The sequence below is a fragment of the Abramis brama genome (genome assembly GCF_963993115.1).
Source record: "Abramis brama genome assembly, chromosome: 16".
Taxonomy (NCBI): domain Eukaryota; kingdom Metazoa; phylum Chordata; class Actinopteri; order Cypriniformes; family Leuciscidae; genus Abramis; species Abramis brama.
In genome coordinates this window covers 36286905-36300796 of record NC_139978.1, presented here as the reverse complement: position 1 = coordinate 36300796, position 13892 = coordinate 36286905, and the positions used below count along the sequence as shown (strand labels likewise).

At 39.8% G+C, this 13892-nt stretch overlaps 1 protein-coding gene across 2 annotated transcripts in view; it reads left to right on the top strand.

The window, feature by feature from the left end:
• fbxl17 (F-box and leucine-rich repeat protein 17) overlaps positions 1–11097 on the top strand; it is a 239580-nt gene extending 228483 nt beyond the window's left edge. For both annotated transcript variants that reach the window (XM_084086669.1, XM_084086670.1), the window contains exon 10: positions 10047–11097. In XM_084086669.1, the coding sequence (XP_083942795.1) occupies positions 10047–10184 (138 nt within the window). In that variant the 3' untranslated portion in view covers positions 10185–11097. The remainder of the gene's footprint in view (positions 1–10046) is intronic.
• Positions 11098–13892: the final 2795 nt, after the last annotated feature.

The following is a 13892-nucleotide window of genomic DNA, read 5'->3' as shown; positions in this document are numbered from 1 at the left end:
GCCCTGCACTAGTAATGCTGTGGGTCACCACTGGAAAACTGCATTGACCAATCAGAACTCCTGTTTATATTTTCCATGTCTCATGCTTCAGATGTATCTCGTATGATTTTAAGCAAGTTTGTCAGTGACTGTATTTAAGAGCACATTGATTGTGACGTTGTGCTGAGTGAGAGAACGGTCTTGTGTTTCGGGTCAGCGCCGTTTACAAAGCCACAATCCCATGACAAATTCAATTTCTGCCTAAATCTCCTTCCCATGAAGCTAATACTGCGTTTTCATAATCTCATTTGGGTTTTGGAAGCTGCATATGTGATGGATATCGCTCTGCGTTTGCTTCCTAAAAGAGGAAGGTGCCGTGTTAATATTCCCGTCTATTATATCAAACCCTTTCATTTTACGCTTTTCCATTTCAAACCCACTAAAAGTTTCAGATTTAGTGGAATGATCTGCAGACACACATCATAGATCGCTCTCGTGTCCTCGACTGAAAGAACGCTATTGATCCTTGGCGGCCCAAATCATCAAATCAATTCATTATGCTTCTCTCAGACCTCCAGCTCTGGACGAGACTTTGATGTGACGCCCTGGAGCGAGAGAAGAATGAGAGAAAGCTCATTTCTTTTATCAAAGAGAAGTATGGCCACTTTGACAAAACCTCATTGTCCTTCAAACCCTCCAGAACAAGCGTTTCCCCTCTTCAGAAACAAGTTTGGTTGCCCACAAAACATTCTTGTTCTGAGCCAAAATTGAGAGTTCTGTCATTATTTACATGCCCGTATGATGTTGTTTCTTCCCATGAACACAACATGAGAATGTGTGATGAATCTTCTATGAAAAATCCAATTCTTAATGAGTAGTTTATCTTATTTTTGCTTCAAATTTATCTTAATTCCTTAAAACCAGGTTTATTAACATGTGTGGCAACTGTATTTAAGTGTATTTTGTCTTACTAGACCCTTTTCCACGTATTCCAGGCAAAATACACTTATATTTAGGATTGTTTGTCATGATGGCTTGAAAAAGCCTGGCCTGAAAAGTTTTAAATGATTAAAAAAATTTAAGCTTAAAAGTTTTAAGATCGCAGTTAGGTAGACAGACGGAGAGAGCGTTGTTTTGTTTTGTTTTGTTTTTTCTTGGTGGTTGTTATGGTGTTGCTGTGGTGTTCTGGATGGTTGCTAGGATGTTCCCAAGTTGATCTGGGTGGTTGTTGTGGTGTTGCTGGGGTGTTCTGGGTGGTTGTGGTTGTAAGGGTGTTCTGAGTGTTACTGGTTGCTAGGTGGTTACTATGTGGTTGTTGGGATGTTCTGGGTGGGTGCAAGGGTTTTGTTTCTTGTTAGGTGGTTGCTAAGTGTTCTAAGTGGTTGTTAGGGTGTTCCTGGGGTGATCTGGGTGGTTTGTAAGGCTGTTCTGGTTTCTGGTTTCTAGGTTGTTATTATGCGGTTGTTGGTGTGTTCTGAGTGGGTGCTAGGGTGTTGTTTCTTGTTAGGTGGTTGCTGGGGTGTTCTAAGTGGTTGTTAGGGTGTTCCTGGTGTGATCTGGGTGGTTTGTAAGGGTGTTCTGGTTTCTAGGTTGTTACTATGCGGTTGTTGGGGTGTTCTGAGTGGGTACTAGGGTGTTGTTGCTTGTTAGGTGGTTGCCTGGGTGTTGCTGAGGTGTTTTGGGTGGTTGTCTGGGTGTTCTGGGTGGTTGCTATGTGGCTGCTAGGGTGTTCTGAGTGGTTGCTAGGGTGTTCTCTGTGCTTTGCTAGGGTGTTGCTAGGATGTTCCTGGGGTTATCTGGGGGGTTGCTATGTGATTGCTAGGGTGTTTTGAGTGGTTGCTACTAGGGTGTTTATGTGGTGTTCTGGGTGTTGCTGGTTTCTAGGTGGTTACTATGTAATTATTGGGGTGTTCTGGTTGGGTGTCCGGGTGTTGTTGCTTGTTAGGGTGTTGCTGGGGTGTTCTGGGTGGTTGTTAGGGTGTTGCTAGGGTGTTCCTGGTGTCATCTGGGAGGTTGTAATGGTGTTGCTGATTGTTACTGTGCAGTTGTTGGGGTGTTCTGGGTGGTTGTTAGGGTGTTGCTAGGGTGTTCCTGGTGTCATCTGGGAGGTTGTAATGGTGTTCTGGGTGTTGCTGATTGTTACTGTGCAGTTGTTGGGGTGTTCTGGGTGTTGCTGATTGTTACTGTGCAGTTGTTGGGGTGTTCTGGGTGGTTGTTAGGGTGTTCTGGGGTATTGCTGAGGTGTTCTGACTGGTTGTTAGGGTGTTCATGTGGTGATCTGGGTGGTTGAAAGGGTGTGCCAGGATGTTTTTGTTTGCTAGGTGGTTGTTTGGATGTTGCTGGGGTGTTCTGTGTGGTTTGCTAGGGTTTTCCTGTGGTGATCTGGGTGGTTGAATGGGTGTTCTGGGTGTTGCTGGTTGCTAGGTGGTTACTATGCGGTTGTTGGGGTGTTCTGGATGGGTGCCACGGTGTTGCTAAGGTGTTAATGAGGTGTTCTGGGTGGTTGCTAGGGTGTTGCTGGTTACCACGTCATTTTAAGTATGCAGTGCATCAAGACAAGCAAGACCCACTTATATTCAAGATCACATGAAAACAGTTCTGAAAATATTATGCAGTGTTTCCTTAGTAGTACAATACATTATTTCTATAGCATTTATTATTGCTTAAAGCTGCAGTTGGCAAGTCTGGCAGATTGAGTGGACTTAGCCAAAATTTTGAATGTTTACAACTCTCATGCCCCTCCCCCACTACCAACGAGCACCCGCCCATCGTCAGTGCATGTGTACCTGATTTTCTGTGAACGCGCGCGTCTCTTCAGCATCGATCAACACCATGGACTCGGAGGTAGGCTGCCCTGGCTAATCTATCCATAGATAGCAATAACAGAGGAATTGGAAGCTTCTTAGTAGATTTTCTCTCCGCCATCACGCTTCCTACAATCTTCAGGCGAACTTCAGGCGTGTCGTGTGCATGTGATATTGTAATGTGCGCGTCTGCGTGAGGGAGAGGGGATCTGTGGCGTGTGCACGAACTGTGATTGACAGTCAGATCTCACACCCCCCTGCGCTGATTGGACCCGATGAGACGGGAGCGGTGGATTTTTGCAAAACAAATAACACGCTCCAGGTGGAGTTAGAAGCTCGGGTTTTTTTCTAAAACCAATTTATTTATGTTGTTCTGTCGGATTATAGTGTCGATTTCACTGAATATGATCAAAAAAAAGTTGCCGACGGCAGCTTTAAGTTTCAATGTATTTAATTTGATTTTTAAAATCAAAAGTTCAACATGTATGTATATGTATATGTATGTATATATATATATATATATATATATATATATATATATATATATATATATATAAAACAATGAACAACTGTATTTTGTTTTAAACAAACATTAATAAATGCTTTAAGAAACATACTGCTCATGTTAGATACATTAACTAGTGTGAGACCTTATAGTAAAGTGTTACCAAAAATATTAATTATTAACACTTTTTTGGCAATCTGACCATGACTGGCAAGCTCACAAATGACAAAAACATCATAAAAGCTTTGCTTGATTTTTTTCTGATACTTTGTGGTGGTTTTGGAGCTTGACACAGTCATCCTCAATTATTATGAAAAATATCTGTGTAAACATTTTTAAAAATCTCTCTGTTTGTGTTCCACTGAAAAATAAAGACATGAGGGTGAATAAATAATGACCAAATTCTCATTTTGAGTGAACTGGCCCTTTAAATCATTACATTTTCTTGCAGTTTGTAATGTGTGTTTTGGGTTCATTCTCCGATATCTGGAGAGTTTTACATTCTCTGTGGGAAATTACCGTCCGTTTGAGCCGCATGTTTACAGGTCAGTGATCGTAACCTGCGAAACGTCACGTTGAGATTTACACGGCTCTCACGGGCCTGTTCTCTCTCAGCAACAACATCTCAGTGTTTGGTCTCGTGGCTGAAGCCAAAACAGGCCACCGTGCCTCTCAGCTTCTCAGAAACCCATCACGCTTTTACCCCGGTAACCGTTTGCCTTGAGGACAGAACATCTCATCGAGGGTTTCCGAAAGGGTTTGGATCCATTCATTGGATTTTTTTTCCTTTCCTTTTGAAGCTCAGTTTAAACTCGACACTGTGCAACTCAGGCCCATTACCGTCTACAGAGTAAATATGAGTGGAGATGAGTGATGAGAGCGGCATTGGTGTGAAACGAGACAAAAACAACAGTGTAGAACGACAGAGGGGGGATTGTGATGGTAATGGAGGGGGAAGAGATAAATAAAGCCTCATAAAGAGACTTTATGAGGAGAAAATGGAAACAGTGTGTCTCAAGAGATTTGAGAAGATCAGACATCACTGTCAATAAAACTCCTGTAAAACAAACGGACAGAATCCAATGCTAAAGGATCTTGGATTCTTCATGGTTTTATATGAAGCGCGTGAACAGAAGAAAACCAAAGAGCTGGGAAATTAACATTAACTAGAGTGCAGTTTGCTTTTGTGTGTTGATGCATTCCCTGATTGGTTGTTAAGTGTTCTGGGTGGTTGCTAGGGTGTTGGTGGGGTGTTCTGGGCAGTTGTTAAGGGATTGCTGGTTGCTAGATTGTTACTATGCAGTTTGCTAGGGTTCTGAATGGTTACCAGGTTGTTGTTGGTTGGTGGGTGGTTGCTGTGGTATTGCTGGGGTGTTCTGGGTGGTTGCTAGGGTGTTGGTGAGGTGTTCTGGGCAGTTGTTAAGGGATTGCTGGTTGCTAGATTGTTACTATGCAGTTTGCTAGGGTTCTGAATGGTTGCCATGTTGTTGTTGGTTGGTGGGTGGTTGCTATGGTATTGCTGGGGTGTTCTGGGTGGTTGCTAGGGGGTTGCTGGGCTGCTATGCGGTTGATAGGGTATTGCTTGGGTGTGCTGGGTGGTTGCTAAGGGGTTGCTGGTTGCTCGGTGGTTACTGTGTTGTTGCTAGGGTTCTGAGTTGTTGCCAGGTTGTTGTTGGTTGGTAGGTGAATGATATGTGGTTGTAATGGTATAGCTGGAGTGTTCTGGGTTGTTGCTAGGTTGTACTAGGTGGTTGCTAGGATATTGCTTGGGTGTGCTGGTTGGTTGTTAGGCATTCTGGGGGGTTGCTAGAGTGTTCTGAGTGGTTGCTATGGGGTTGCTAGGGTGTTCTGGGTAGTTGCTGGGGTATTACTGGTTCCTAGGTGGTTGCTATGAGGTTGTTAGAGTGTTTCTAAGGTGATTGGTGTGGTTGCTAGGGTGTTATGGATGGTTGCTAGGTGGTTACTATGCTTTTGCTGTGATTGCCAGGTCGTTGTTAGTTGGTAGGAGGTTGCTATGTAGTTGCTGGGGTGTTCTGGCTGGTTGCTAAGGGGTTGCCAGGTGGTTACTATGCTTTTGCTGAATTGTTCTGAGTGATTGCAAGGTCTTTGTTGGTAGGTGGTTGCTATGCATTTGCTGGGGTGTGGTTATGAGGTTGTTTCTAAGGAGATTGTTGTGGTTGCTAGGGTTTTCTGGATGGTTGCTAGGGGGTTGCTGAATTGTTCTGAGCAGTTGCCAGGCCGTTGTTGGTTGGTAGGTGGTTGCTATGCAGTTGCTGGGGTGTTCTGGGTGGTTGCTATGCAGTTGCTATGGTGTTCTGGGTGGTTGCTAGGGCTCAAAAACGCTCTGGGTTCAATATAAGTTCAGCTGTATGTGCAGCATCTGTGTCATTATGTTGATCACCGCAGAAAATAATTTCAGCTTGTGAAAACAAGCACAAATCACATTTACAGTAACAATTACAGTGAGAGTCTGTGGGGCAAAAGACAATTACACAGAGAAAAGCAGTGTGTGTGTGGAGTGTGTAAAGCTGGTCAACTAAACCGAGTTGACATAGTTTTCTCTGGTAATGGATGAAAAAACTGATGGTTGAACCCGAAATGTCCAACTAAATGCCATTTATGACTTCATTTACTTTTTTCCCATGAGTCCCTCTGAATTAAATGTTCTTCTGTTTGTTTGGATCAGTGTTGTACAAAAATCTCTGGTGTGTAAAAATGTTTTATGATCATTAGACTCTTGTATTTGGAGCTGCAGGCCGGTTTTGTGGTCTGATGCGTTTTGTTATTAGTAATTTTTGAGGTTTCATGTTTTGAAACACGAGGATCTTCTGAGAAATATGAGCCACATCTCAGTGTTTTACCGCGGTAGATGAGCTTTAGGCAGGTTTAGGGCTGCGGTAAATCAGCGTCTGGTTAAGCCTGGACTCGATGCTCACACACTCCAGAAAGCTTTTTAAGTATTAACCAGAGCAGCGTTTGAGGAATGTGTGTGTTTGTGTCTGGATCCACTGAAGCCGGATCACATATTTCAGTGTTTAAGAGCCGGAATATCAGTGTTTCCGCCACATTTATAAAGTGTGCTGGAATAATGAAAACAACTTGAGCCCGTAAAGTGCATTTTTACTTTTAGATGGAGTCATAAATACACACACGCACGTCATGCAGTAATTGGTGGTTTAATGCTGCGTGACAGGTAACGTTTGTCTTTCTGAACTGAAACGGCAGAACCTGGATCAGCATCATGTATGAACACACACTGCACATCCTCGTCACGTCATGTACAGGTTCTTCTGGTCCAGAACACACAGTTATAGCACATAATATTGCATCTCAGAGATGATTATCAGTCTGATATCACTGCATGCATGTGTTTTTACAGGACAAGGCAGATCATTCCTGTTGCAGAGCGTGTGTGTGTGTGTGTGTGTGTGAGAGAGAGTGAGAGAGTGTGAGTGTGTGTTTGTGCGTATATGCGTGTATGCATGCGTGAGTGTGTGTGTATGTAGAGTGTGTGTGTGCGCGTATGAGTGTATGCTTGTAAGTGTATGAGTGTGAGTGTGTGAGGGAGAGTGTGTGTGTGTGAGAGAGAGAGAGAGTGTGAGTGTGTGTTTGTGTGTGTATGCATGCGTGAGTGTGTGTGTATGTATAGTGTGTGTGTGTGCGTATGAGTGTATGCTTGTAAGTGTGAGAGTGTGTGAGGGAGAGTGTGTGTTGTGTGTGTGTGTGAGAGAGAGAGAGTGTGTGTGTGTGTGTGTGTGTGTGTGTGTCTGTGTGTGCGTGTAAGAGTATGAGTGTGTGCTTGTAAGTGTGTGTATGTGTGTGTGAGGGAGAGAGAGAGAGAGAGAGAGAGAGAGAGAGAGAGAGTGAGTGTGTGTGCATGAGAGAGTACGAGTGTGTGTTTGTGCGGTCATGCGTGTATGTATGCGTGAGTGTGTGTGAAGTTGAGTGTGTCTGTGTGTGTGTGTAAGTGTATGAGTGTGTGCTTATGAGTGTGTGAGTGTGAGAGAGAGTGCGTGCGTGTGTGCGCGTACATGCGCGTATGTGTGTGTGTGATTGTAAAAAGTCGATGCACAGATAATTCAGTTTGTTTTGTCATCTCACAAATGAGGCGACCGAGGCATTTTATTTGCTTTTAACTTGCAACAAATCAATGTGCTGTAGTTTGCAGCTGCGCGTCTCACACACACACACACACACACACACACACACACTCTTGTGGCGTTTGCTGTGAGATGGACACAATAAAACATCACACAGATTTAAAGCTGCTGTGTGTAAAACAGAACTGATAATGATCGTTTCCAAACAGGTTCATCAAACACATCCGGTAATAAAGCATGTAATATTCTACATGATTTCTGCATCATTTTAAAAATTACAGCTACAATTATCTATACAGTAAATGCACAAATATTTTAAAATGAGGTAATCTACAACTAAACAAATTTGCATAGAAAACAGCTGTTTTTGAATTGAAAATTACAGTATCTTAAATACTAAATAACTAAGTGCAGGAACAGATTTCTAAACAATGTCTAAACATTCACAAATCAAGATATATTTACTTTAGAAGCAAAATGACTTTTTTCTGAAGTGCAGATGCTGTTTCTCCTCTGGATCTTCATGAGCTGCAGATGTGTAGTTGTTCCTCTGACTGATTAGAGCAGGTCATGTGAGATCTTCACCTTCAGTCTGCATGTGCATTACACACTTGACATTGTACATGATGAAGGTTTGGACTGGATCCCTGTGGACTCGCTGTGGTGATTATCTCACTGAACATGTGGAGCGTCTGTGTTCCATCAGAGTCAGCGTGGGCTTTCTTATGGATGCCTTACCTTCAATAATTGTTCATTCGAATTTTCAATGCAAATTTCAGCCCTGCACATCATGCATTTAAAAAAAACACACACACATATAGGGCTCTATCACACACCCGATGCAATGTGTGTTTTGCTAGTTTCAGCCTGACGCAGTTTTCATTTTCTCGTCTTGCGCCGCGTTTAGCAAATGCATTTGCGCCCATCTGTGCCCAAGGGCTGCTGGTCTGAGAACCAGGTGTGTGTTCGGGAGTATTGTTGGAGTGTTGCAGTTTTGAAGAACTGAAATAGACTGAGCCGTTGACCGACTGAAACCTGCTCTAAAGTCAATGGCGCAATATTTTTTTTGTTACATAAAAAGAGCGTGTTAGTAATATGCATCTATGGACGGGTCCACCACGCGCTACACTCATTACATACACACTCTGCTTATTACACACACACACACACACTCTGCTTATTACACACACACACACACACACACACACACACACACACACACACACTCTGCTTATTACACACACACACACACACACACACACACACACACACTCTGCTTATTACACACACACTCTGCTTATTACACACACAAACACTCTGCTTATTACACACACACTCTGCTTATTACACACACACTCTGCTTATTACACACACACACACTCTGCTTATTACACACACACACTGCTTATTACACACACACTCTGCTTATTACACACACACACTGCTTATTACACACACACACACACACACACACTCTGCTTACACGCACACTCTGCTTATTACACACACACACACACTCACTCTGCTTATCACACACACACACACACACACACACACACACACACACACTCACTCTGCTTATTACACACAGACATACTCTGCTTTTTACACACGCACACACACACACTCTGCTTATTACACACAGACACACTGCTTATTACACACACACACACTCACTCTGCTTATCACACACACACACACACACACTCACTCTGCTTATTACACACAGACACACTCTGCTTATTACACACAGACACACACTGCTTATTACACACACACACACACTCTGCTTATTACACACAGACACACTCTGCTTATTACACACACACACTGCTTATTACACACACACACACACACACACACACACACACTCTGCTTATTACACACAGACACACTCTGCTTATTACACACAGACACACTCTGCTTATTACACACACACTCTGTTTAATACACACACAGTGACGCACACCAGCACACAAACATGCCAAATATTAAAATTAAAAGGATTAAAATGAAAAAGATTAATATTGTGTACATAAAGATGTGGAATCTGGCTTGTCCTGTAGATGGTCTTGCTTTAACCTCACACACACACACACACACACACACACGCACACACACACACAGCTTTAACCTTGCGCACAAGCAGATCCGTTTCCTCGCTATCAGTTCAGTCTTTCCGCTTACAAATTCTTGAGCTTGTGTGTGTGTGATGTCACTAACCCGGGAGGAAGCTTGTGTAGTCTCTACCAGCCGTTTGTTGTAGTCCTTAAAAAGCAATTTCTGTAAAAGAATATCTCCCTTTGCTTTGAACTTTGAGCGTCGTAACTTTGCAGATGTTGTTTATGCTCAAACAGCAACATTACACACTAACTAAAGTTAGAAAAGTGAAATCATATTCAACCACCCCTTTAAGAGAATAGAAACAAAACACACCAATTACTCGTTAAGAGAATAGAGACTTTTAGACCAGCGCCGGGAGCGCCGACCATTTGTCCCGTCGTCAAACTAGCAGAAGTGGATTCGGACACGCTCTAAGTGAGCTTTAGACCATGCGCTTAGATCGTTAAAATAGGGCCCTTGATCTTTTATAGGAAAGAATGTGTCATGTCAAAAAAAGTCAAATGAAAAGCAAATGTGTTTGTTTTGTTTTTGCAGGTGAACGAGGAGACCGTGGAGAGACTGGTGCTGCAGTATCCACACATTGTGTTCAGTACAGTGATGCAGGACTGTAAGAGAACGCTGGAACGAGCCTATCAGATGGGCTGGAGCCCTAACACATCCACGGCCTCCTAACACACACACACACACACACACACACCTGTCCATGACGCCACTGCAGAGTCATTATCATAACTATGCCGTTTATTCCGCCTTCCTTTATCAAATGACATTATGCAGCAGAAGCCTCAATATTGTGCTTTGAGTCGTTTGATTTGAACGTCAATGAATATGTTCATGCACACACACACACACACTCACTCACGCACACAGGATTCTGACATGCAGCACTGCATTCATTTACATTTACAAAACTCATCAGAAACTTGTTCAGCTCATATTTTACTCTAAAATCGAGAGAGAGAAATAAGAACTGCCGTTGTTTTTGTTTTTGCATTTTGCATTAGGGAAAAAAGCTTTTTGGACCACAGGATTTTTGCATTTTGATATTTCCCTGCCACTCACATTAAGTGACGCATCTGGACATTTCACGTACATGTTATTTGTTTATTATTCTCATTATTGTCGAAGGTGATTTTCATTAGAAACTCATTACTGAAACACACAAGAAAATCAGCGTAGTACAGATTCAGCCATGATGTAGAAATACTTCAAATTAAGTATTATTGTTATTATCATTACTATTATTATTTGCATTGCAGTAATGATAATTTGAGGGTAAATGTTAATTTACATTAATTTTACATTTAATTCACTGAAAAAATATGTTTTTCCTCAGTGTTTCTGTCTCGTTTTCCAGCACAAGCATCTAATCATTCTTAAATCAAGATACATTTACTGGAGAAGAAGCAAAATGACTGAAGATATTGAGTCTTGTTTAATGAGAAAAAAATGCACCAAAATTAAGTGAGTAGAAAAAATATCAAGAAAAAATATCTGCAAATGGGGTCAGAAAAATAACCTTCATTCAAAGGGAAAATAAGTTTATTTTTTTTTCATTTACTGAAGAAGCAAAATGACTTATTCTAAAAAAATAATAAAAAAAATTTTTCAAAAAAATTGTATATATATATATATCTGCCAATTGGGTCAGAAAAATAATCTAGTTTTCCCTTGAATTAAGTTTGTTTTGGCAGATATTAAGCACAAACTCAATTATTATTATTATTATTATTATTATTATTATTATTATTTTTCTTCCAGAAATCTTCAGTCATTTTGCTTTTCACATAAATGTATCTTGTTTTAAGAATGTTTAGATATTTGTGCTTGAAAACAAGACAAAAGTGTATGTATTAAAATAAAGTTGCAATGCAAAAAAATCTGAATGGTCCAAAAAAATCTTCCTAATTTTCTTCATGCAAAATATTTCTCTCTGGTGATTTTGGGGTGAATGTGTCACGTGACAGGTTTCATGCGAATCTCCTCTTTAGACTTCCGTTAGTTAGAGTTCATTTAGACACGTTACACTTTGATTAGAAATGACACCGTCTCTATTTCAGTGAGCGCTGAGAAGTGTGACGAGGCCGTCGGATCGAGCGTGACGTACGTGTTCGTGTTGTAGATCTAGACGTGGAGATCTATGGAAGGCCAAAAGAGCCAAAACGTGTGAAACAGTTTCACACGTTTTGGCCCTTTTGGCCTTCCATAGAGATCAGGACGCGTGTTGTTGATTTCGTTTGAGATGACGTCGTTTACTCTTGTGAATCTGTAACCCTGTGGTTTGGAGTTTGTTTGGATGTAAACTGATTTTTGTGTTCAGTTTTTTGAGATATATCCACCATATGGAAGTTTGCATACCCTGTGAATATTTGATGATGATGATGATGATGATGGAGTGTGACCCATTAGAGATGCTGAGTTTGAAGTAGAGAGGTTAGTTACGTCACTCATCTACACGTCTTCTGTTTTCTCCTTCAGACGAGCAGGGTATTTTTATACGGTGTCCGTAGCGCTCGCTCGTGAATGCAGGAAGACTTTAGTTACAGTCATGATCTTTTACTGTACTGGGGGATTTGAGTCAATTAAAAACCACGATTCTACTTCACGGGCTCCTGGTGTCATTTGAAACGAGCGTGTGTGTGTGTGTGTGTGTGTGTGTGTGTGTCTGTGTGTCTGTGTGTGTGTGTGTTTGAGAACGACCGACGAGAAGCTTGAACGGGATCTGGATTTGCTGAAGCTTCATTTATTAAATGTTATGCTTTCAGATACTAATTAAAATGCTGATTTACACATTTGACCATGTTTAATTCCAGAGATTTTAATCCCAAATTCAACTCAAAATGTGAAAAGTTTTCCATTTCTCTTTGGGTTAAAGTAGTGTGATTTTTATTTCATTTGACATAAATAAAATAATAATAAAAACAACTGAGTAAAAATGATTCTACTTTATTAACTATATATATATTTGAGTATACATAATGACGTAAATATATGTATATAAATGTATAACTGTATGACATAAATATGTGTGTGTGTAATTAAATAACACAAACATTTTCTGTTGCTATGGAGCTCAGTTTTTTATTAATTTATTATGTTTTTTTAATGTTTTTTATGGCAAACAAGAAGTTGACTATGTCATAAACAAATATAATGAATATTTATTATGTTTGTTTAAATCCACCCTAAAAAAATTCCAGAGATTTTATTCTAAATTCAGTTCAATTCTGGGTTATAGTAGTGATTTTATTTTATTTTATTTTACTTAAAGTATATATACATTTTAATAAATAAAAAAAATTTAAAAAAAGAGAATATTTTATATATATATAATTTTTTTTTTATTTTTTTTTTTTTTGCATGAATATACGTAATTATATAACATTTTATATAGAAACGTTTTATGTGGATATGAAGCACTTTTTAAATTAATTTATTATGTTTTAATTTTTCTTGTTTATTTATTTATTTTTTGTCTGCGAAGAAGTTGACTAAGTCATTAACTCAAATTATGATGGTATTAACATTTTTTTTTTTCTGACAGGCTTTGAAATAGAACCATGTAAATACAATGAATTTTATAATCATTATTAGTCTTTTTTTTTTAAATATGTGGTTATGTTGTATTTATCTATCTTTATTATTTAAGTATTTGAACTGTAAAGTACTTTTACACTGTATTTTTGAACTGCATTTATGTTATGATGATTTAACGTCATTTTATTGCAGTATTTACTTTTACTGTAATACATTAATGAAAATCATCAATGAGAATAATGATAATCACAAACAAACCTATAAAACAATAACACACCTGGACAAGTTACAGTAATTCTTAATTGTCATGGAAGTGAAGTCATAATGCAAAATGGTCTTAAAATCAGTTTAATTTTTGTTAAGCCAAATGCAATTTTTTATAATAAAAAACAAACATTTTTTTTCTAATACTTTTTATTTTGCCCAAAACTTTTAAAATAGGGTGAAATCAGGCAAAAACTTGCATTATTTGCTCTTAGATTTTTCTTTAAAGTTAAGTGCAGACATGAAGAATATGATCTGTGATGACTTTGACGGACAATATTCAATATTATAATAATATTGATTCGGCTGTTGATCAATTTGAAGTCCATTTTGAGGGTATTTGTGAAGTTTGAGAGCGTCTGATGAGAAACGGCCTTCACTCCAGTAATTAGATCTCTAAATATTCATGTGGTCATTAAACTCTGAGCGGGTTTTCAGAACCTCTGACCGGGAAGGACGTTTGTCCTGTCGGTGCAGACGAACATCTGAAAGTGTGTGAATCGTGATCAGAAACGCAGAAGAGTACAGTGATGGGAATACCAGGGTACTTTCAGTATTGCAAAGTGTGTATATATATAT